We start from the raw sequence: 23,562 nt of genomic DNA, 5'->3' as shown, positions 1-23,562 counted from the left end.
ATAATAAAGTGTGTGTGATAAAAGGAATGTTAGAAAGTGTGTTGATGTGACTTCTTCCTCCAATGAGTTTAGAGGTTACCTACCTCTAAAGCATTCAATGATCAATATGTCCTTTAGGATTTTTTCATAGAACATATGCACATAATTTAGCTAGATTTATCCCAAATTCCTTGGAGGGGTGGTTTCTGCCTCATCATAGGTAAGATTATCTTCTAAAATCTTCAAGATAAAGGATAAGGTAACCATCATTTATCTTCGAAACTCATGAGAAATGTCTTTATTTGATTGTGACATTTGGTGTGAAAGGTCACATTAAATGCGTTTGTGTCTTTTGGAGACGACACTTGAACTGATGCCACGTGTTTGTTTATTGTTGGTTGGGATTTCGTCGGACAAGTCCCATGTTTCAAAGGGATGCGCGTGGTTGTCATGCGTTGTGTCGCAATGATTGGGTCTACTCATTTTGTGAACCCAGGCACCTGTTGGTTTTGTATAAATAGGAGCATGGGTCCTCTGAAGTCCCCACTTCCTTTCGAACACATTTCCCTCTCTATAAAGGATCTGGCACGGTGCTGCGATATCTGTTGTAGTGATTTCTTGATTTCGGTGGTGGTGCACACTAGGTTCCATGCATTTACATGAAAGCATATGCGTATAAGGTACTCATTCGCCCCCCTCCCCCCAATCGACGCTTTCGTTGAAAGGGTGAGTGAGTATTGAGAAGATGGTTTTGGAATACCTTTCTCTTTATCCGTGGGTTAAGCAAGAGGTTTTGAAGGAGGTTTCGTTGTATTCTGAGACTATCCTTTTAGAAGCTGTTAAAAATGATCTCATTTTTACTTTCAATGGCAAAGATGAAAACATCATCGTAGAGTCGTGCGTAAGAGAGGAGCTGGTTTGTGTCCATGTCATTTTAAGGTTTTTGTTGACCATGGTACAAAGGGGTGTACTTTTAGGTTTAAATGTAGCACCCACCCAACTACACCCTAATAGTTGGGCATTTGTCTGAGGCTTCAAAGTGTTGTGTGAAGTGCTCGATATTATGGCAAAAGCACCAGTTTGGGGTCTTTTTAGAAACTATTTATCAAAAGGGGGCTGTTTTGAAACTACTTACTGGGGGGGTCTATTTTTATTTGTATTGCGCCAAAGGCAGGGGCACAATTCAATGGGGAGCTGACATGTGACATTAATTTGTTGTGCCAAAAGCTTTGCGCAATGGGTTGCTACACATGCAGTGGCGCAACCACTTTTGGACAGGCTATGACAGTGTTGACTGCTTTAGACAACATGTGACCAGCTGAAAAGGTGTTGTGACATGTCAGTTGGAGCAACCCTTTGCTCAAATTACCTAAGTACAACGTATTGCGTGCGCCATTACTACCGACGCAATACATGCCTATATAAAACCTCGTTCCCCTTCCATCCAGACACACTTTCTGGTACATTTCCGCATCTCTCCAATTTTCTTTCTCTGATACATTTATGCATCTCTCCAATTTTCTCTCTCTATATTACAGCTTTGTTGATATTTCTTCTGTGGGGTGAAAATCAGTAATATATTTATTAATTTGTATTATTTTTTGATGTTATTATAGTTAATGAAAATTATTGATGACATTATTGATTTATTTTGTAGGTTTTATTATAAAAATGAGTTCTTCGATTATTGTTCTGGTTTATTTGAATGGAAGAATATTTCAAAGTGATGACAACATCAGATTTGAAGGCCCTAAAAAGGCTATTCAAATTAAACGTGGTGTAACTTTTGATGGGTTAAAAAAAAAGAATTCGTGATAAGGTAAAATTAGATAAAAATGAAAGTATATCTACTATGACTTGTCGATTTTTAGTTGCAGATAAATATATTGCATTGCAAATTTGTGACGATGAAGATGTTAAAACAATGATTGAAAGTTTTCAACAGCAATAAGAAATAAGTGTCATTGAATTGTGCGTTGAAGTAGATGTTGTCGGTGCTTTTGTGTTGAATGTGACAAATCACTGTTATCATGTGGGAATAATATATCTGGCAATGAATCAAAAGTTGAAAGATTTGCAATAAATTTAGATGATGATTCTGACGATGATGATTACAAGATATCTAATTCATATGTTGAGGACTCGTTTGATGAGGAGGAAGATATCGATGATATATCTGACACAGATGAAGAAGGTATATTTAATTAAATAATATTGTAATCTTATAATATGTTTTCGTAAATAGTATACAGAAGAGACCCATATTGGTATATAGTTTTAAAACAGTAATGGACATTAAATAGCACTAAAAGAGGCCTATTTTCATAAATACTTTTGAGAAAAAACCGTATATTAAAATTTATTTGCAGGTGGAAGTGGGATTGCATTTTGGGAATCTGCTTCTAATTATAGTAACATTAATTGGAGTCATCCAGATGAAGAAGACATCTATGGTTTCGATATGGGATCAACCTTCAATATTGGCCAAGAATTATTTGTTGGCATGGATTTTGAAAGCAAAAATGCACTACAACAGTATGTTATGAAGGTGCACCAAACTTTTAAAGTTGTTGAATCAAAATCACAAAAATATGTTGTTTGCTGCGTAAATCGAAATGATGACATCCCATGCCCTTTTTATATGAGGGCAATTGTATCTAAAAAACTGATACATGGAAAGTTACGCAGTGGGGGGGGACCGCACACGTGTTTGAATATAAGCATAACACAAGACCATGACAAACTTGATTTTGATTTGATTGCTACATGTGTAGTAGGTATGATTTTAACTATTTTAATTATTCATGTTTGTTTATCATTGATTTGGTTTATGTTGATAATTAATTTTGTTATAATTATTTTCATAGGGATCATTAAAGAAGATCTATCATTGAAAATTTCTTTGATTCAAGAAAGGATCAGTGGTATGTTTAACTATAAAATTTCATACAGAAAGGCCTAGAAGGCTAAACAAAAGGCCATTATGATTGAGTATGGTGATTGGGATGAATCTTATGGCCAACTTTCGTCATGGCTGAAGCACATGCAAAATCATTGTCCAAGATCGTATTATCAAATATTTGACGATGATTTTGTAGTTGGCAATACGGTGAGTCATGAATACCGTTAGTTCCATCGAGTATTTTGGACTTTCGGTCAATGTAAAGAGGCTTTCAAGTATTGCAAGCCAATCATGCAAGTCGACTGTACATTCTTGTATGGAAAATATCGTGGGACGCTGTTAATGGCAACAACACAAGATGGAAATGGCCATGTTCTTCCGCATGCATTTGTTGTGGTTGAGGGAGAAAAATTAACAGCATGGTCATGGTTTTTGGCACACTTGCGTGAACATGTCATAGATAAAGAGGGTATATGTCTCATTTCTGATCGTCATGCAAGTATAAAGTCAGCCGTTGCTAATGAAGCACTTGGGCGGCAACCTCCCCATGCTTATCATGTTTACTTCGTGCGACATATCGCAAGCAATTTCAACCACAAGTTCAAGAATGAGAAACAAAAATAAATGTTGAAAAAATTAGGTAAGATTTGACTTATAATATATCTTATTTTTTATGATAATTTTACTGAAATTGGTAATGACTAATGTGCAGGATACACTCCTTGCAAGCATATATTCGATAGGAATTTTGACAAATTTTGTGATTTGAGTCTTGCCATAAAATCATGGATTGACAAGATTTCAAAAGAAAAATGGACCATGGCATATGACAGAGGAAGGCGTAGGTACGGTCATATGACAACTAATCTATTTGAATGTGTAAATAAAGTTTTTAGAGGTTGTCGTAACATACCAATAACTGCTCTTGTGAAGTCAACATACAATAGATGTCGACAATATTTAGTAGACCGCAATCGTAAAGCTCAAAGAGAATTACAAAGTGGTCAGACTTATTGCTTGAAGGTTATGAAAGAGATTCAGAAAAATCAAGAAAAGGCTTGTTCTCACATTGTCCGCATTTATGATATTCAAAGAATAATGTTTGAATTTGAGGAGGCTTACAATCCTATGTCTCAACGAGGTGGAAAAAAGTGGTCAGTTAACTTAAACGACCGTTACTGCCAATGCGGTCAATTTAGTACTTACCATTATCCATGTTCCCATATTATCGTTGTGTGTGGTGTTGTCAGCATCAACTTCTATCAATGCATAGATGTTGTATACATAAATGATCACATCTTATGTGTTTACTCTCCACCGTGGTGGCCCCTGGGGAACGAGGATACGATTCCTCCATCTGATGCGTTGTGGACACTTGTGCCTGATCCAAGTTTTAATCGTATGAAAGGAAGGTCAAGATCAACACAGTTAAGGAATGAGATGGATTGGAGGGAACCTTCTCAAACTCATAAAAAATGTGGTAGATGTGGTGTACAAGGACACAACCGATGCAATTGTCCTCTACAATCTAATCAGGACAATTGTTAACGTCAAGGTTTGCATGTGATTAGTTATCATTGTCCGATTCAATTCATGATTTTTATTGATGTTGTTTGCTCAATTTTGTTACGCACATCTTCTAATTAATTCAAACAATTTAAAATAAAACTAATCAATCATCATCATCATCATCATGATGTGTGTTATGGCGGGAGGACGTCCCACATGGTCGCTCCCATCTCCGAGCTTATCGATCTGGATTCCTTCTCCTATCGCCCCTCCTTTCATCAGCCTCAGCAGAAAATTGATTACCTAAATCTAGCCCTAATAAACCAATAATGTTGGGAATGTTTCCAGACACAGTCCATGGAGGGCCCATTGGGGCGTTAGGCGTTCATATCTGACAACCATGTGTAAATGAAGGGGTTCCCACAGGAGAATGAGACCCAAATAAGTCAGCCATAACATATCCTGTTGTAGTGGAGGTTGCGTTCCCATGAAATATAAATCTACATATCATAATATATAACATAATAAATAAACAATAAATTAAATAAAATACAATATTAATGGACATTATAAATTAAATTAACACAAAAATTGCGTACCTGATGAAGTTTCGCTTTGATATGGGTACAGATACAGGGGCGACATTTGAGACGGATCTTGGGTGAACTGATCAGGTGTGTAATACATTCCATGTTGGCGCTCTGGCATCATAGGAATAACATGTGCTTCTGCATCCACACTTTCCCTATGTCGCCCTAAACCTTGAGTCTCCACACTCCTACCCAACATATCAAACTGTTGACGTTCAAATTGTGGAACCAAAGGAGGAGCTTCTTCACGTGCCTCAATAATTCTATCCTCTTCCTCAGCTAAAAGAGTCATCTTATCAAGGCACGACACCAAATCGTCCAAATTTGACACCCTTCTCCCATATGGGACAACATGAACTTGTTTCTATAATTTCACCCAACATATAAATTCTTGTTAAATAGTACATATATTTAGAAAATGTATGTAAATAATAACCACTTTTTAGAATATTAAAATAAATAAGTAAGACCTACAATAATTAATAAATACCATTAGTCCTCTTCTTGCATGTTGTCAGCTGATATACAATTTGGTTTTACGCCTAAACCACTTCATATACTCAGAATTCACACTGAGGGGCCCAACTTGTGGTGGCGTTTCTTGAAACCGTCTTTCATAGCGACTATTCTATTCATTAAGCACTGGCTGCTGTAGTCGCCTCCAATTATGTCCATTTTTTCCTTTTAGTGTTAGGCCATGTATATTGCTAGGTTGCAATAGAGGGCCATGTATAGGTTGTTGTAGTCCAAATTGCCTCATGACTCTATCTGGATGATGCCATTCAACAACATTGAAACAAATCATCGACACTACACATCTCCAGATTGCAGATCCAACAAAACATAAATGACTCAACAATGCTTGGACTTCTTCGAAGTAAGGGACCCACAAAAACTGCAAGGCAATTTAAAAATTCGTTAAATAATTACAAATAATAACATTGTTCATTTGAAAAATGTATACTTAGTTACCTCGCCCCTTTTCATAGTGTCTAATTTAAAACGACAGTGTTCCACACTATCACTGGCCATATGAGGATTTCTATTTTGTAACCATATGTATAACAATTATGCAACAATAAATAATAATGTGTTACATACAATAATAATTAAAATTATAAATGAAGTCTATAATTTAAAAATTGTGTACCTATAGCCAAGTGGATTGTTTTGTTGTTGTGGAGGCACAATCGATGGGACTAATTTAGGGCATCGTTCCTATGCCCACAATTGAATTAAGAAAACGTAACCGCCAATAGATTGCATATTATAATCTGTTGTGTTACACATCTCTCTGTATAAATAACTCAATGTAGTAGCTCCCCACGCATAAGTACTGCACTCTTCAAAAGCTACCAGAAATTGCAAATATCTCATAGGGACTCTTTTACTACTTTTATCCACCAACAAGACACCTCCAATAAATCTCAAAATCAAAGCACGTGAAAACATTTTGAGGTGCTCTTCGTCGTCCACATAGTCTTGGATATTTGCAAATTTTGAAGCCAACCAGCTTAATTTCAATGTGTTTCCGTCAGCCAATGCATTGGCATTTGGCCTAACTCCAAGGTATTATTCACACACATATCAATCCCATCAATATTTGTGCTGTCAATTAAAAAATTGCCATCCACAGGAAGACCTAGCAACACAGACACATCTTGTAGTGTGATGGTGGCCTCCCCACACGTCAAATGAAAGGTGTGTGTCTCTGGCCTCCAACTTTCAACAAAGGCATTTACGATTCCTCCATTGATTTTGATTATACACAATTTTATTGCTGTGTATAATCCAGACTGCTGTAACAAAGAAATAATTTCTGTCGGTGGTTGTTCTATACCCTGATAAGTTGGAATCGCTCGCCTCATTCTTAATTTTCTATCTACATCCCTGTTCCAAATATATTGGGACACATGTTGCTTTTGCATCCATAACACATCATTTTCACGTGGTCCACATACCACATCAAAACTGGATGAGAAGGATGATGAACTTGTCATATCAAATACACTGCATATTACAAACATAATTAAATTTATTTAAAACCTTATTAATAACAACAAATATCACAAACAATTTAAAAATTTCATTTACAATCTCACATATAATAATTAAGTTACATAACAACTTAAAAAAAATCACAATATCATATATTACAAAAAATTGTAAAAAGCTAATATTCCAAATAAATTTGGTTACAAACTACACTTATTTATAATGTTTTCCATTATCATAACATGCATCAAATGCCATCTTTATATATAAATCAGAATAGTCATGTTAAACGAGAATAAGGACTTTTTTACAAGAATGTTTTTACATTTTTTTTGTAAAAACAAAAGTATTTTTTAGATTTTTTTTTAACTTTTTATCTCTTTTGATCTATTTTTTATCTTTATTTCTAAATTTAATTTCAATAGTTTTTTTAAATATCAATATCATAAATTTAAAATATAATTTACAAGTTTAAAATATTTATTTATTATGAAATTTAATAAGAATATAATTTATATATTCAAAAATATTTATGTATTATAAATTTTAATTATATAAAATAAATAATTATCTTATATATTGGACGAACTAAAACATTAATTATCTATCTCTAAATAACTAGCATTTGATGTCAATTAATTCTCCGTCCATATATAATAATGCATCCGTGTGAAGGCTCATTTTCCTTTGTATCTATAACAATATATAATGAGAATAATTTCATTTGGTCTCCACACTTTGCCACGATTATTTTACACCCATTAATTATTCTGAACACTATCCACTATTCTCTTTTTATCACTTTTTTTCTTCTCATTTTCTATTTATCTTTCTCTTTTATTGTATTTTATTTTATAAAAAATGTAGAGACACAAACATAATTTTCCCTAGCCTCTCTAGAAGTGAAATAAAATTAAAAATAAAGTAAAAACATGTTATGGGAAATCATGCATGTCATAAGGTAAAATTATATTTAACTTTTAATTTTATAACGTTAGTATTATATCTAACAATAAAAAAACAAATTGAAAAAATTGAGGGGACTAACGTGTCCCCTGAACATGCCGTACTCATTAAATATTTTAAATATACACATAATATCACCTATTTTAATATATGTAAGTGTCATTAGCAATAATAAAAAAATATGAACTAAAATTATTATGAGAGACAGATTAAACTACAAGAGAGAGAGCAAGTTGGGATGGAAGGGAGCGAAAAATACTTACGGGGAAAAAGGAAGTTGCTTGAAGAGGGGGGTGTTTGCTGCAAGTGAGGGAAGTGAGGGAACAACATGCATTTTCACTTTATAAATGGGGAAGGAGTAAGGAGTATTGCTCCAGGAGGTTTGGCACAACACCCTCACATGCGTACTTGCACCATGTGCAGCACTTGCGCAGCACCTGCGCCCTACCCTGTGCCTATGTTGACCAAAAGTGGTTGTGCCACTACATGTGTAGCAACCCATTGCGCAAAGCTTTTGGCACAACAAATCAATGCCACATGTCAGCTCCCCGTTGAATTGTGTCCCTGCCTTTGGTGTAATACAAATAAAAATAACCCCCTCGGTAAATAGTTTCAAAACAACCCCCTTTTGGTAAATAGTTTCTAAAAAGACACCAAACTGGTGCTTTTGCCCGATATTATACCGACTATTGACAAGTTCTTCTATTTCTTTGAGTTTACGAACACGAAGAAGACAAATTGGGTCTCGATGAATAGTGTGAGTGGGCGGGGTATTTTAAATCTATGTACTTCGTCTTACAAAAACTTTAAAGATAAGTTTTTCTGTTTGTGTGCGACAGAGAACATATCAGATCTGTTGGACAACATCCTTCTTTATTGGACAAGCAATCCTCATAACTATGGTGGCCTTGATTTTGAGTTTATCGGTTGAAAACTTACCTTTTTTACTACTTTATTTAGTGCTTCTAAAATCTTAGAGTTAGAATATCGTTGGGTGGATCTAAGATGCTATATAGGTATAACTTTAATATTTTAATTTTGTTGTCTTTTGACCGAGTTGATACTTATTAGTTATTGTTATTTTGCATAAGTACTGCATAAAATAGTATGGCTCCTAAAAAGTAAGAGGTGAAAAAGATGTTAGAGGAGACGACGAGGAAGGAAGCCACCGAGGTTGTTGCATTGAAGAAAAAACTGCACACACAAACAGAAACAAATGGGTATATTGAGTTTTTTGAACTTGTTAGTATTAAAGTAATCCTGTTAGTCATGTTTTTCCATTTCCATTGCATCAGCTGATTAAGAAAATTGTTTAAGTCCTTTGTGTGTGGTTGTGATGTTAAGAATGCTTTGCCTCAGAAGATGAGTGGAAGAGAACTAGTTGCCCAATTATGTCTGAAGGGTGGATAGATAAATAAAGATGTTCGATTTGTAACTTTTTGGTGAACAGTCCAAAAGGGACTATATTTCTTTATTCATTGGATACCTCAAGCATCTCAAAAATAACTGACAAAGTGTTGAAGATGTTGGATGATGTAGTGAATTTTGTTGGAGAGGAGAATGTAATCCAAGTGGTTACTAATAATGCTGCAAATTACAAAGCAGCTGGAGAATTGTTGATGTAGAAACGAGAGCATTTGTATTGATTTGATATTTGAAGATTTTGAGAAACATTTAAAGTTTCATCAAACTACTATAAAGAAGGGAAGAAGGATCACCATCTACATTTATGGTAGAACAATGTTGATTAGCATCATGAAGAAGTTCACAAATGGAAGAGACTTGATTAGGCCTGGTATAACTAGATTTGTCACAACTTATTTAACTTTAGCTTGTCTTCATGAATTGCAAGCATCATTGATGAGCATGTTTAGCTTTGAAGAGTGGAAAACAAGCAAGTTTGGAACTTCACAAGAGGGGAGAAAAGTACAGAATGTGGCTTTGGATAGTCGATTTTAGAAGAATGTAACCATGTGCCTTAAAGTTGTTGCCCCTCTTATGGTGGTCCTTCGATTGGTGGATTTAGATGTAAAACCTGCCATGAGTTTCATATATGAGGAGATGGAAATTGCAAAAGAAAAGATAAAATGCAACTTTAATAACATCAAGAAAAGGTAAAATTTCTAAACTTTCTCACATTTAAAATTTACATGTGTATTCTTTTAACTATTTCTAATATAGCATATTTGATATCTATGGACTATGTAGCTATGAGCCTGTTTGGAAAATTATTGATGAGAGGTGGGATCATTAGCTTCACAAGCCTTTGCATGCAGCTACATATTATCTTAATCCTCCTTTGCATTATGAACCTAGTTTCAGACATGATGACCCTCAGGTGAAAGAATGGGTGCACATGTGTATGAGAAGATTGGTCAAGGATTTTGCAGAAAGGAAAAAAATTAATTTGCAACTTGTTGAGTTTCATATTGCTAGAGGGCTTTTCTCTATGAAAGAGGAAAAAGACACTAGAAAATTTATGCAACTTGGAGAATGGTGGGAGATGTTTGGTGACGAAACTCCAGAGTTAAGGAGGTTTGCTATCTGTGTTTTGAGCTTGACTTGTAACTCTTTTGGGCGTGAGCGTAATTAGAGCTCATTTGAAATGGTAATTCATTTCAAGCTTATGAATTTATTTTATTTGTTTGATAATTTATTTATTTGGTTTAGATAGTAATTAAAATTTGATTTTTAATTATAGGTTCATACAAAGAGAAGAAACCGCTTACATCAACAAAAAATGAATGAGTTGGTTTATGTGGTGTATAACTTGAAGTTGAAAAGTAAACAAAATAGAAAAAGTATTGTTCTTCCATTTGATGAGATTGAGTCTGATGATGAATGGATAACTAAAGAGGGATATAATGAAGAGGATGAGCAACCTCAAGGTGAAGGTGATGATGGCAATGTTGAATTAGTGGGAGATGTTGGAGGAAATTCAAATGATCTAGTTGTAGAAGCTTTTGATCTAGATAATTTAATTTTGGTGGAACCTGATGATGATGCGCAATCTGAGGAAGACCTTGATGATAATGGAGATAGTGATGAAACTGATGATATTCATGGAGATGATCCTATTAGAGGATTGAACATGGTTCTTTGAAGACATTTATGGTTTATTTAGTTATTTAAATGTTTTAATTTTGAGAAGTTATGTTTTGTAATAGACTATTGTCATTTTGTTTGCAAAATAGTGAATTTTGAATATATTTACTTATTATTCATAGGTATTTTTTTGATGAAATAAACTTTTACGATTCTCTGAGTCGAGTCTATGAAACTCTTACCGTGTAGACTCTCAATTTTGATCACTTTAGTATCACGCCATCATGTCAATGTTAGAGATAACAGTCAACGCATCAAATTTAATTATTGAACCAAAATTAATTTTTTGTATACTAGTGAGATTAAATGCCTTAAAATTTTTTGGGAGAATTAAATTCACTTATTAGGAAAAAACCAGGGGACTAAAAGTATCCTGTAGCCCTTATTATACTAAAGCATTAAAAATTGGGTTCGATAATCCGAATAATCAGAGAGCGAAGAAAGAGTGAGTTGCAGTAAGAGTCTCCAATCCAATCCATGTCGTTGCTGCTACTCCCTCAACCTCCGACACCCCTCTCAACGGTCACCTTCTCCGCCGCCGCACGCGCACCCTTCGCCGCCGTCACGCCTCCGCGCCCGAGAACGCTAACTCCGAAACCCGCACTCTCCCTCTCTGCCCCAATAACAACAACAGCACCCAATAATGCAATCCCTCCGAAGAAGGTCCTGGTTCCCATCGGATTGGGCACCGAAGAAATGGAAGCCGTTATCATGATTCACGTCCTGCGCCGCGCCGGCGCCGACGTCACCGTTGCCTCCGTGGAGCCGCAGCTCCAAGTAGAAGCCGCCGGAGGCACCAAACTGGTCGCCGATACCGACATTTCCGCGTGTTCCGATCAAGTTTTCGATCTCGTTGCTTTGCCCGTTAGTCTCTAACTGAAATTGTTTTGGATAAGCTTATCCAGAAGCACTATCAGCACAAGAAAAAAAAAATGAAATTGAGTTTCTCCATAAACTTAAAAATCATTTTTAAAGAAGTGATAAGTGAGAGAACTTTTACAATTAATTTATATATATAAGGTATTTTAACTTACGAAGAAATCATTTTTTTTTCTTCTCTTACAAATGTTTTTAGAGAAATTTATCCACATAGATTCCAGTGCTGTTACTGTTACTACTACTTATTTTGTTGTTCATAGTATTAACTTTAAGTGGCAGGGAGGGATGCCTGGCTCTGCAAGACTACGGGATTGCGATGTGCTGCGGAAAATCACGTGCAGACAAGCTGAGGAAAACAGGCTCTATGGTGCTATTTGTGCTGCTCCGGCTGTCACCCTTTTGCCATGGGGGCTTTTGAAAAAAAAGAAGGTGCTTTGCTTAACTTGGGTTTTATTGAATTAATATTTGTTACCATAATTTTGAATTGCAGTTGGGGTAACTGTTGGGTGGTGCCTATAAAAATTATTGTTGTATAGCGTGTTTGGTTCTACGTTTCAGATGTGATTTTCTACGCTTTTTATGTGATTTTAAGAAGCTAATAGTTATAGTTTCTGCATCCCGAACGTGATTTCTTGCTTTTCAACAGGTTTCTAAACACGCAATTAGTTGTGGAAATTTAAAAAGAATTTAATTGGCATGCCCTATCATCTTAAAGTTTTTACATTGTCAACTAGTCAGAAATCCTCTTTGCCATGATTTTAAAGTAGTTATTATAAAAAGTTTATAGGCATGCACCAGCTGTTTACTGTGTAGTTAGTCTCTACTAAGTGGGCTGAGTACACCTGCAACGAAAATGGAAACTGAACTTTCTGTGGTTTAAAAATGCTGAATCCCGCCTTAACCAATAATAAACCATTGTTAATATGACTTATCATTATAAAAGTTAATAAACTTACCATTGATAATGGTTTGTGATTGCATAAAACTTTACAAAACCTTAGTACATATATGATATATTATTCTATTATAGAAATCAACAAACTTATCATACATGATGATTTGTGATTGAATGATATACATTGTGCATTATTTTTTTATTTTAAAAAGAGTTTAATTTTCATACATGCTTAGAGTAAATATCTTTATACTGTTAACTAATTAGAAATCATCTTAGATCTGACTTTTAAAGTAAATGATTCCGTACATTATTGAAAAAACCTTTGTACTATCTGTGTATTTTTTTTTAAAATAGTAATTTTACTGCTGTAATTGCCGTTAAAGACTGTAACTTAGGCTACAGTTATATTTTGTTGTTTTTGTTTATATTTGGATAAGGCTAATATGCTCTATTCTGTCATGCAAGATAACTTGCCACCCCGCATTCTACGACAGGCTTCCAAGATTTTGGGCCGTTAAATCAAATCTTCAGGTTTCCAGAGGACTCACAACCAGCCGGGGGCCTGGAACTACTTACCAGTTTGCTTTGTCCTTGGCGGAGCAGCTATTTGGGGACTCTGTTGCCAATGAGGTTGCAGAATCGATGGTAAACTGTTTTAATTAGTAACTTTTTGCTGGAAAGGAATAGATTGTTTCTCTTTTTCTATGTAATCAAATTTTTTCTTTTTCTTTCTTTACTGGCTGATACTGTGCTGAAAAGTAATGGTAGCTGATATTGAATTAGTATACATAGCAATCAAAATTAAAGGGTAATGCAAATTTAGTAATCACTTGAAGAGAGCATTATAATAGGATTCAGTTGTTCTGTATTGCCAAATATTCATGTGTTAAAATTGTAAGCCCTATGACACACCAGTAGCAAACTTTTAGCAGGTTCAACAGTCAAATATTTAACTGCTATTAGATACTGATCTAGTTGAACTGGGAAATTTTAAGTTTTTAACCAAGGTAGTATTTGGCGTGCAGATAGAGCACAAAATACTATTATGTTTTGTTCTCCTTGGTTCCAACTATTTTGGTGGGGCCAAAATGTATCACTAGTTCTATTATATTTTTAAAATGTATCAAAAAACAACACCCATATGTTATGTTTGATCCCGTTTTAACACATTTACTAGACCTGTAATACATTTACCTAGGGGTGGAAAAGTTTAAAATAAAATATAAAAAAAAGATTATTAGAGAGGAAGAGATAAGAGCAGGAAAAAAGTGCAGAATGATGAATGTGCTTGAAATCTATGTTTTAAAATTTGGATTCTTTAGTTTGATTACATTTATAAAAATTAACGTCTTCATTGTTCTTTCTGATTTTTTATCTATGTTGCCTTATCAGTTAAGTTATGTGCCTGATCAAGCAATCGTTCTTTTTTATAATAGTTTATGAGAACAGATGATGATCATGCAGCTAAGGAGTTCAATAAAGTTGAATGGTCTGTTGGCCACCACACCCCTAGTGTAAGTTACAAACTTACCATCATATTTGTATAATTTGGGAAGATTTCAGCTGCCCATCCTTCTGCATCAAGGATCTTACACATAAAGTCATACATTATGATGTCCAGGTCCTCGTACCAGTTGCACATGGTTCCGAAGAGATTGAAGTAGTGACTGTGGTAGATATTCTAAGGCGAGCAAAAGCTAAGGTCATAGTTGCTTCAGTTGAAAAATCTCTTGAAGTTTTGGCTTCTCAAGGAACCAAAATTGTTGCTGATATATTAATTGGTGATGCTCAAGAGTCAGCGCATGATCTGATTATTCTTCCAGTAAGATAAATTCTCAAAATAAATAAGTTGATGCATTTTTTCATGGTGCTATAGTAGACCTTACAATTATAAATTTTTTAGTTTTGGATCATTCAAATTTGATTTGATGTGGAAATTGATTCTCATGCTTATAACCCATTGGAGAAAATAAGATTTGAATTGCTTAGTAAATTAATTTTTATGTTTGGAACACCTTAAAATTGAATGGAATTCATTTTGTTTTAATACTCACTTTCTTATCCTTAATAAGAATAGGTAGAGTGGGTTTACAAATCAAATAAAGGTCACTCAAATCCAACGAAACTTGAGTGGATTTCAAAATATGCACTGCAAAGATTTCAAAATAAAATAAATCTGTATTTTTAAACTTTACCCTTTCCCCTCCCCCCAAAAACAAAAAAGCAAAAATCACATGTTGTGCATGGGCATAGGGTAAAAATGAGTGGTCACAATCATATCTTGTGCCAATATTATCTCTCTTGGGGTTCCTTCAAATTGTAGGAATTTTGATTGCGGTTGTAATTGACACGGTATAAATAGTATATGATAATCATATGATTCTTGTTTTTGCCCCACCTATCATTTGTTGTTGCTGAGATTTTCATGAACTTTTAGGGGGGAACTGCTGGTGCTCAAAGACTAAGCAAATCTAGAATTCTGAAGAAGCTTCTTAAAGAACAAAATTCAGCTGAAAGGATATATGGGGCAGTCTGCTCTTCACTTGCCATTCTACAAAAACAAGGTTTACTAAAGGTATTTGATGCCCTTCTGTTATTTTTCTGCTTCCTGTTCCAATTCTTAAGGAAAGCCTCACTGAAATGAGAAATTTCTTGCTGTTACAGGACAAGAGGGCCACAGCTCATGCCTCCACCTTAGACAAGCTTAAAGACAAAGAAATAAATGGTGCTAAAGTAGTTATTGATGGCAAACTGATCACTAGTGAGGGACTTGCCACTGTAACAGATTTTGCATTGGCCATTGTGAGCAAGCTATTTGGTAATGGAAGAGCAAGAAGTGTAGCAGAAGGCCTTGTTTTTGAGTATCCTAAGAAGTAGAGTGCATGGTTTGAACTTTGAAGTGCATGTTGGTAGGAGAAAATTTTATAACGAGTCCAAGAGATGAGGGGTTTATCAGTCTTTTCCAAGCCTAAAGCCTGACCAGCAGCTCCATATTATCATTATGATTTATTTTGCCTCCAATCACTTCGGAAAGGATAAGTTGCAGTCTTCTAATTCAATATCTTGGCAAAATCTACCAACCTGAACTCATGTGATTAGCTCTGTATCGATTCATATCCCCTTTTGGCATTCGTTTCACACACTTGGATGGTAACAATCAATCTTCTGAGTTTGATTTCTGGAGGGGATGTCGACCTGGGAATGCCATTGCTATTGACTGAGACGGGAACTTGATGATTTTCATCATTTAGAGAATGGATCCTCTCATAGTTAACACACTGTAGACTCTAGTTAACAATAGATTGAACTTTCTAATATAAAAACCAAACTTCCCCTGATAGGATGTAAGAAAATGTCCAAAACGCAATATGTCATAATGTAATTATAATTAGCCAAATATCATCTTGTATCACAGAATGCTTTCCAAAAAAAAAATCATGTCGAATTTTTGTTGAAAAAAGGTGGTTTAGTCACTCACATCTTTACTTTGGTAATAATTCTTTTACTTTTGTCAATCAAGATGTAGTACAACAAATCTGCATATTAACACCTTTAAAATATGACCGTTTTAACAGAAGGTTATGTTCAGGTCTTGATATCTCATCAAAGTTTTTATTGATTCTCTTATCAAAGCCTCTTCAAGCTCATATGAGTATTCTTTTATTTGTTTATCCGAGTAACTCACCAAGTATTTTCAGATTTCAACTGTATTCATTTCGAAAAGGAAAAGGGTTAAGGTCACTAACCATATCGTCTTATAAAGATGGATGTACAATATGAAGTGCTAGTCTAAGTCTTAGGATATTTTAAAAAAAGTCTTAGGACAACAATATGAAGTGCTAGCCTAAGCCTTAGGATATTTTTTAAGAAAATGTCTAAGTCTTAGGACACAAATAGCCCCTGAACTAGATGTGAACTGAGTTAAGTACTAAAAATTTAGACTCTCAAAAAAAAAAAAAAGAATGATTCAAGTTTGTTTCATTTATTCAAACGAATCTAATTAAAAATCTGAATTTTGTCTTATCTAAAATAACTAAAGCTTGAACTTGACTTGTTTAGTTCATTTATAATCTAATTATTTTTTAATTTGTGAAAATTTTTCTTAAATTATTTTTTTAACTTTATCAATTTAATATTTAATGAAATATTTTAATATTATTCCCTAAAAAAATTAATATTATATAAAAAATAATCTACAAGTAAAAATATGTGCTAAACATGTGGTATAATATTGGTGTTAAATTAAAACAACTTACTTTACTTGCCATTAAGGACGTTTAAGTAACTTTAAATTGTGAGTACCGAAGCTTAAACCTATAAAGCTAACCAATGAAATTGTAATTATTTGGTAAAATTATCTATTTCAATAAATATAATATGACATAGACATGTTTATATGATATTTTTTTTATACAAATTTGAATTTAATTTTATTGATAAAAATATATTCTTCTATAATCATAATTTTGTTTTTAATTAATTTTAAACTCTTGTAATTTTTATTTATAAATAAATTATTTCAATAAGATTTTCTAGTTTCAGTTATTATATTTTTTATATTGTGCAGTGTTATATCCTAAAATATTCTTAATCAAATCAAAATAAAAAGAATTTAATACTTTTCTTTTAATTCCTAAACAGGTTTTTTTTTTTCATTTTCGGTGCATATGTTTTTCCTCTATTAACAATTTCCTCCACGTATCAAGTACTTAGCTTAACTAATGATTAACTAATGATATAATCATATTGACAGATGACTTATCAAGTCATCAAGGAATCTAATAAAATAATTAATTTTTTTAAGTATTTTTTTAATTCCTCATTTGTTTAGATTAATTGATGTGAGATTAAAAATATAATTTATAAAAAAATAAATATAATTATTTTGTCAAATTCTTTAATGATGTGACAAGTGATTAGACTGTGAAGTTACTGATATGTTATTGGTTAACTATATAGTTTATTAAGAAGGACTAAAATTGTTATTAGAAAAAAAATGTAAGAATCAAAAACACTTAAAAAAAACTAAAAGCAATGAAAAATTCAGGGATAAAAAGAAATATTAAACCCAAATAAAGACAACATTAGTTAAATAGACATTATATTTTCATCATATTAATTAGTGTAATGATTAAAATAAATTGTATACTTTTTTTAAAAAATATCCAAAACATTTAATTTGCTTATTTATTCATATTTTTTTAAAATGAAATATACGTTTATTATTACTTATATGAATAAATTTTTTTCAACAATTAATATTAATTTTCTTATCTTAACTGACATTACAAGAGCAAAATTCAAATAGTAAATATATAAATAGAGTTTAATAATTATGTATTATTTGTGTAAAAAATTGTACATTGTTAATTAATAAAAAAATTATTAAATAATTATTATAAAAATTAATAAATTTATTATTTTATGATTTATAATTAGATCACAGCTTAAAATTAGTAAATTACTTTACAATACTGATACGAAAGCTATTTTCTGACAAATATTAGGAAAACACTCTTACTTTCGGCGGTAAGAGTTATTATTATTTTATTTTAAGAGTATGAAAGAGTTATCCTTAACACATCAGCGACTATGTTACTTTTACATTTATTAAGATTAAAGATAAGATAACATTAAGATTTTGCTTCAATTTGACGTCTAAACTCAATTTTCAAAACACGTACACGAGAAAAGGAGACGCTTTATACTATTAGTAGAGGAAGATATTTTTCCCTTTTGTCCTTTTCACTATTGCACGACATTGAAATATTGGTAGGGCTTATTTTAGCTTTTTTTTTAAGGAGGTTATTTTAGCTTGCTAATGGATTTCTTTTTTCTTTTTCTCCATCCCCTTCATTTCATAAGATTTTGGGAAATTTAACAAAATAAAAATGATTCATATTTAATAAATAGTAACATTTATTTCTTAAAAGCTTAATAATAAAAAATAGAGAAAAAGACAATGTAGGGGGACTTTTCGCATTTTAGCTTAGATTTTGAGTTTGATTTTTGTTTAATACTGCAGTTTCTCATAATTATTCATATTTGTGCTTATTGAAATTGAAAAAAAAATATTTCAAATAGAGATGTAAATAAATTGAGTCAAGTCGAAATTAGTTTACCCTGATTCTACTTTAGAAGAATCATTTTAACTAAAAGTTTAACTTCAGTTATATATGAATCTTATATTTTTAGTTTGAACCCAATTTTGTTCAAGCTCGTGAATGATTCACTTCTCATCATTAGCTTAAATACATAAATCAAAAGTATTTTAACTTACTTTTATACTTAACTAAATTTAAAATTATGATTATGTTACTATTTATATATTTATGCAAAAATTTGTTTAAGATGAAATTATCTAAACCGAGATTTGGTGCCAAAAAATCCAGAAAGGGTGAGTTTAGTTTGTTTAATTTTCTGTTCCAATACTTCAAACGAACGTTCAGCTCAATGACCCTAGACACATGGATTGAGTTTTTTTTTTTATCAACCACATGGATTGAGTTGAACGTATAAAAAATCTGAACTTGAACCTATAAAAAATCAAACACACAAAATCTGAACTTGAACCTATAAAAAATAATTGATTTAGATTCAATTTTCACCCATAATCAATCCGAACCGACCCATGAAGACCTTTACTTTCTTCCCAACTGAAATTATATTTGAGAAGATTTGAAAATCCAGATTATAATAAGACTGTGAACGAAAATATTACTATTGATATACAAAAGTTTAAAGCTGAGAAGAATCTCTAATTTTTAATTTAGGATAAATCAACAACCTCTATGAAAACTTACAACACGAATACGCATCGTTTACTAACACGAAAAAGCTTTTGTGTTTTCTTGTATATCATCCTGCAACACAAAAGAAAATAACATTCAAGCATATAATAATAATTTGTTATCCAAAGATACAAGTTTAATGTACAACTCAACTCTCCTAGTTCCTATACATAATAACACTAACAATAGCTACCACCCTATCTAGTTTTGGACTGCAATTACCTCACGTCTCACATACATATATATACCCCAGCCCTTATGACATAATGGCTTCCTTCGTGTAGATGTCACTTGGAAACAATGACTCACATTCACATAATCTACCATGGTCCAGTAAGTGTCCTTCTCAAGCAGTGTATTTTACTTACCCTTGGTCTGCATGCAGGGTCCAAATCCTATCAAAATAAAGAATAAGACAGTGTATTAGACTTTCAACTACTGTGTAAATAAAGTGTATTCATAGCTTATAGAGAACACAAGATTTTATACCTTATTTTTCTGCATTTCCATGATTTCTTCCTGCATCAAACCAAATGTAGTTAGAGAAAGCCATAACCTCAGTTAACAAATTACTGATGAGGACATGGTGCACAATGACAATATACCTGTTTTCTTTGTAATTCTCTGTTTAATTCCTTAAGTTTTGCAACCTCAGCTTCTAGTTCGAAAGTGTAGGCCTGCCATTCAAGAGAGACAATTTTAGTAGTTACCAGTGTAATAAATCATTTGATAAGGCAATAAAAAAGGTCATCATATAACATGGGAAATTTTTTTATCTGATGTATTTTACGTCTCTCTTTTTATGATTTTTACAGTTAATGTATAGCACTTTTAAGATTATAATCTGGTTATGCACAATTAGTAATGAAGTGTGGACCTTTATCAATTGTTCTGTTGACTTTTTAGTCCCACTAAAAACAAAGTGGACCAAAGCTTTTAGCAGGATCTACATAGTAAAATTAGAAGTGTGAATTGCTAACACTGCTCTTGACAAGAAAGCATAATGACTAGTTAGAAACAACAACCATTTTTGTTTTTGTTTTTCTCTGTAAAAATCTTAAGAATAAAAATATCATTTTGTAAAAGTGAGAAACAAAAGAATATTTTCTCAAATCAAACAATTCCTTAATTATTTTTATAAGAAAACCAAAACAGACAAGTTATTTTTATTTCTTCTTCATAATAAAGAACGTTAATAAGATACTTTATATATATATATATATATATATATATATATATATATATATATATATATATATATATATCTTTTAACTGTTATTATTAGGTGAATTTTAGGAGTTACACTAAAAAACAAAATGGGCTTATTTTTTCAAAATGAAACATACATAAATTTTATTAAATAATACAGCTATGACATAAAGTATATCATTAAGGAAAATGTTTGTTTGAACACAAGTTTGGCACAACACAAGTTGTCTCTTCAATTTTGGAATGTATTTTGAAGATACGAAATAGGTAAAAGACATAGTAAGTTGTTTCCAATGTCACATTTGTTAACACTTTTTATGTTAAAAAACAGTGGAACTGATGATGCATTTAATGATTAATTGTAGGGTGACTAACCTGCTTACGAGCCCTTGACCTCGCAGCTGATTCTCTATTTTTTATCATTCTCCTTTGTCTCCTCTCAACCACTTTCTCTATGGCACTGAATTTCCTTCCCCTGTTGATTACATAATGCGGTGATATTGGAGAGTTATCAACATTATTACTCCTTGTAATAACATCAGGTGATATTTTACTTGAGGCAGAAGCTGTGACATTAGCTGTGGCTAAACCAACCATTCCAACATTCATCGAATGCTCAGCAACTCCAATCAACCCTCTCCTTCTGCCAGGGCTAGCAAGTTGTGCATTGTTCAACAAATGCATAGGAGCAGCTGCAAAAGTTACATTTGCTGGCTTTGGAAAAAGTGGTGGTGGCTGTTGTTGGTGCTGTTGTGCTTGTCTTTGGGAGTGGTTTGAGTTTAATGATAAAGGAGGAGGAGGTTGTTTGGGAACTAAGTTAGTGTTCTCACCCAAATTCCCGTTGCTTCTATTTGGTTGTTGAAACCCAAAAAGTAGGCCAGTGTTGTTATTGTCTGGTCTAGGAAAGTCACCAAACCATCCATTGTTGTTTGGTTTTCCAATTTGTTGTTGTTGTTGTTGTTGAGGCACATCTTCTCTCACAACCCCAGCTCTCGCCAAAAACTCCTCCAATGTCATTTCTCCCAATGTTGCTTGCCTTTGAGGAATTGATGAGCCACCATTGCCACTTCCACCATCCTTGGCCCCACCACTACTATCTTTGATCAAGTCCCTCCAAACCTCATCAACTGTTTTCTGACTAAGAGTCCTTGGCAATGTCAAAGAACCTTGTCTTTGCAAACCACCACTAATAGGGTTGTTGTTATGGCCTTCTCCTCCTGCTGCACCAGCTGAAAATGCCATGGCTTGAGTCTCTTCAGCTGCCCATATGTTCTTCAAGAGTTCATCCATGTTCATCGACCCAAAATCCTTCCCAATCCCACCCATTGTGCTCTGAAACTCATCAAATGTCAATGAGTATATTGTTGAGGGCTGTCTCAGCAGAGTAGTAACATTGTTTGCTGGTGTCTTCCCATGCATGGCATCCCAAGTGGGGTGGTTACTATTATTATCACCAAAGTTCCTGAAGTTCATCTTTGACCCCACTTTCCAACACTTGAAGCAGACGTTCGAAGCTTACTTAAAGCAAACTTTGTGTCTTACGTAGCAATCATGCCTTAGTAGATCATGGGGTATTTTCAATGGTTTCCTTGGATTCAGATCTAACCATACAAAAATATTGGGACAACAAAAGCAATTCATTAATTAATCAAGTTACCTATGGCAGATAATTATTAATATTATTAACAAGTTAAAACTTGCAATTCTACCCCCACAAGAAGAAACAAAACATTCAGTTAGAAGGTTGTTAACTTCTGAGCGATCAAATTCATGTTAAACCGCAAAAATCCAAACTTGCGCGAATGGTGAAACTTATGATAACTAACTTTGTAGGGACAAGCCCGATCTAAAACTCTGCTGTCTGTTATTCTGGTATTTCGTACTAGGTGAAAAAATTGTACTAGTTAGGTAAATTGGATTAAATTAACCTAAAAATCTGATGATGTAGATGGAACTTAAAATTACACACGCTTCTAACTGAAAAAAGTTAACTAATTTCTCCGAGATACCAACACCCTTTTACGAGTTTAACAGAACCCAACTTGCTTTTCTCCGCGAAATCACAAAAATCGAAAGAAAAAAAAATCTCCGAGACGCATCACCATCCCCACCCTTATTTTCATTTTATCTTGATAAAATAATTGTCTCTATTACACAAATTTCACATCCAATTATAGAAACTCCCTTGTTCCACACACAACTCAGTCACACCCGAAACAACTATAATAACTAAACTACGCGTAATTCACTCCTTCAGAGTTCAGATTCTCCACGCGATAGAGCGTTGCAGTGATCGGAGAAAACCGAAACCAAAACGCAAAACCCCAAACACAAAACCCAAAAGGTCCATATCGAACAAACTAAAATTTGTTAGCAGAAGAGACCCTTACAAAAGAAAAAAGAAAAGAGTGAGCCAAAACAAATAGACAGAAAAAGGGAAAGAAAATTAATACAAACGTCGAAAGAGGCACAGATGTAGGGATATGGAAGAGGAAAAACAATGGCGGTGAGAATGAAAGGGGAAATTAACATTAAAATTATAATTATTACCTTGGGTAGTTGGGTTAGTAGTGTTTTTGTTTGGGCCTATTTCTCAAAAATTTCACTCAGCAACGTTGGGAGTGTCGTGTCGCAGCGATCTTGAGATTGGGGAGTGTGGTGGAGTCGACAAGTGTCTTGTGTTGTGCCGCCTCGACAAGGGTCGGGATTTAAGGAGAGCACTCGCTCGCTGCGACTATC

At 33.5% G+C, this 23,562-nt stretch overlaps 2 protein-coding genes across 4 annotated transcripts; one reads left to right on the top strand and one right to left on the bottom strand.

Moving 5' to 3' along the window:
* The first annotated feature begins 11,429 nt into the window (after positions 1 to 11,429).
* On the top strand, positions 11,430 to 16,296 carry LOC114419698 (protein DJ-1 homolog C-like). Of its 2 annotated transcripts, none has more exons than XM_028385446.1 (7): positions 11,430 to 11,910; positions 12,205 to 12,354; positions 13,289 to 13,468; positions 14,260 to 14,337; positions 14,445 to 14,645; positions 15,261 to 15,398; positions 15,488 to 16,296. In XM_028385446.1, exons 1-7 carry the CDS (start codon positions 11,524 to 11,526, stop codon positions 15,698 to 15,700), a joined length of 1,347 nt encoding a protein of 448 aa, XP_028241247.1. In that variant the 5' UTR covers positions 11,430 to 11,523; the 3' UTR covers positions 15,701 to 16,296. The 2 variants fall into 2 exon arrangements, with proteins under 2 accessions (XP_028241247.1, XP_028241246.1); XM_028385445.1 differs by having other exon boundaries at positions 11,431 to 11,910; positions 12,199 to 12,354.
* Positions 16,297 to 19,514: 3,218 nt separating this feature from the next.
* Positions 19,515 to 23,562, bottom strand: LOC114419697 (ABSCISIC ACID-INSENSITIVE 5-like protein 4). 2 transcript variants are annotated; one of them, XR_003668283.1, is made up of 6 exons: positions 23,374 to 23,562; positions 21,199 to 22,424; positions 20,220 to 20,291; positions 20,104 to 20,133; positions 19,837 to 20,009; positions 19,515 to 19,686 (listed from the first exon to the last, which is right to left on the bottom strand). XR_003668283.1 is itself a non-coding variant. In XM_028385444.1 (5 exons), the coding sequence occupies exons 2-5, from the start codon at positions 22,294 to 22,296 to the stop codon at positions 19,935 to 19,937; spliced, it is 1,275 nt and encodes a 424-aa protein (XP_028241245.1). In that variant the 5' UTR covers positions 22,297 to 22,424; positions 23,374 to 23,562; the 3' UTR covers positions 19,688 to 19,934. The 2 variants fall into 2 exon arrangements, 1 of the variants encoding a protein (XP_028241245.1); XM_028385444.1 differs by lacking the exon at positions 19,515 to 19,686 and having other exon boundaries at positions 19,688 to 20,009.

The sequence above is a fragment of the Glycine soja genome, chromosome 7 (assembly GCF_004193775.1).
Source record: "Glycine soja cultivar W05 chromosome 7, ASM419377v2, whole genome shotgun sequence".
Taxonomy (NCBI): domain Eukaryota; kingdom Viridiplantae; phylum Streptophyta; class Magnoliopsida; order Fabales; family Fabaceae; genus Glycine; species Glycine soja.
The sequence above is the reverse complement of the archived record's forward strand: the minus strand, read 5'-3'. Positions and strand labels throughout refer to the sequence as shown.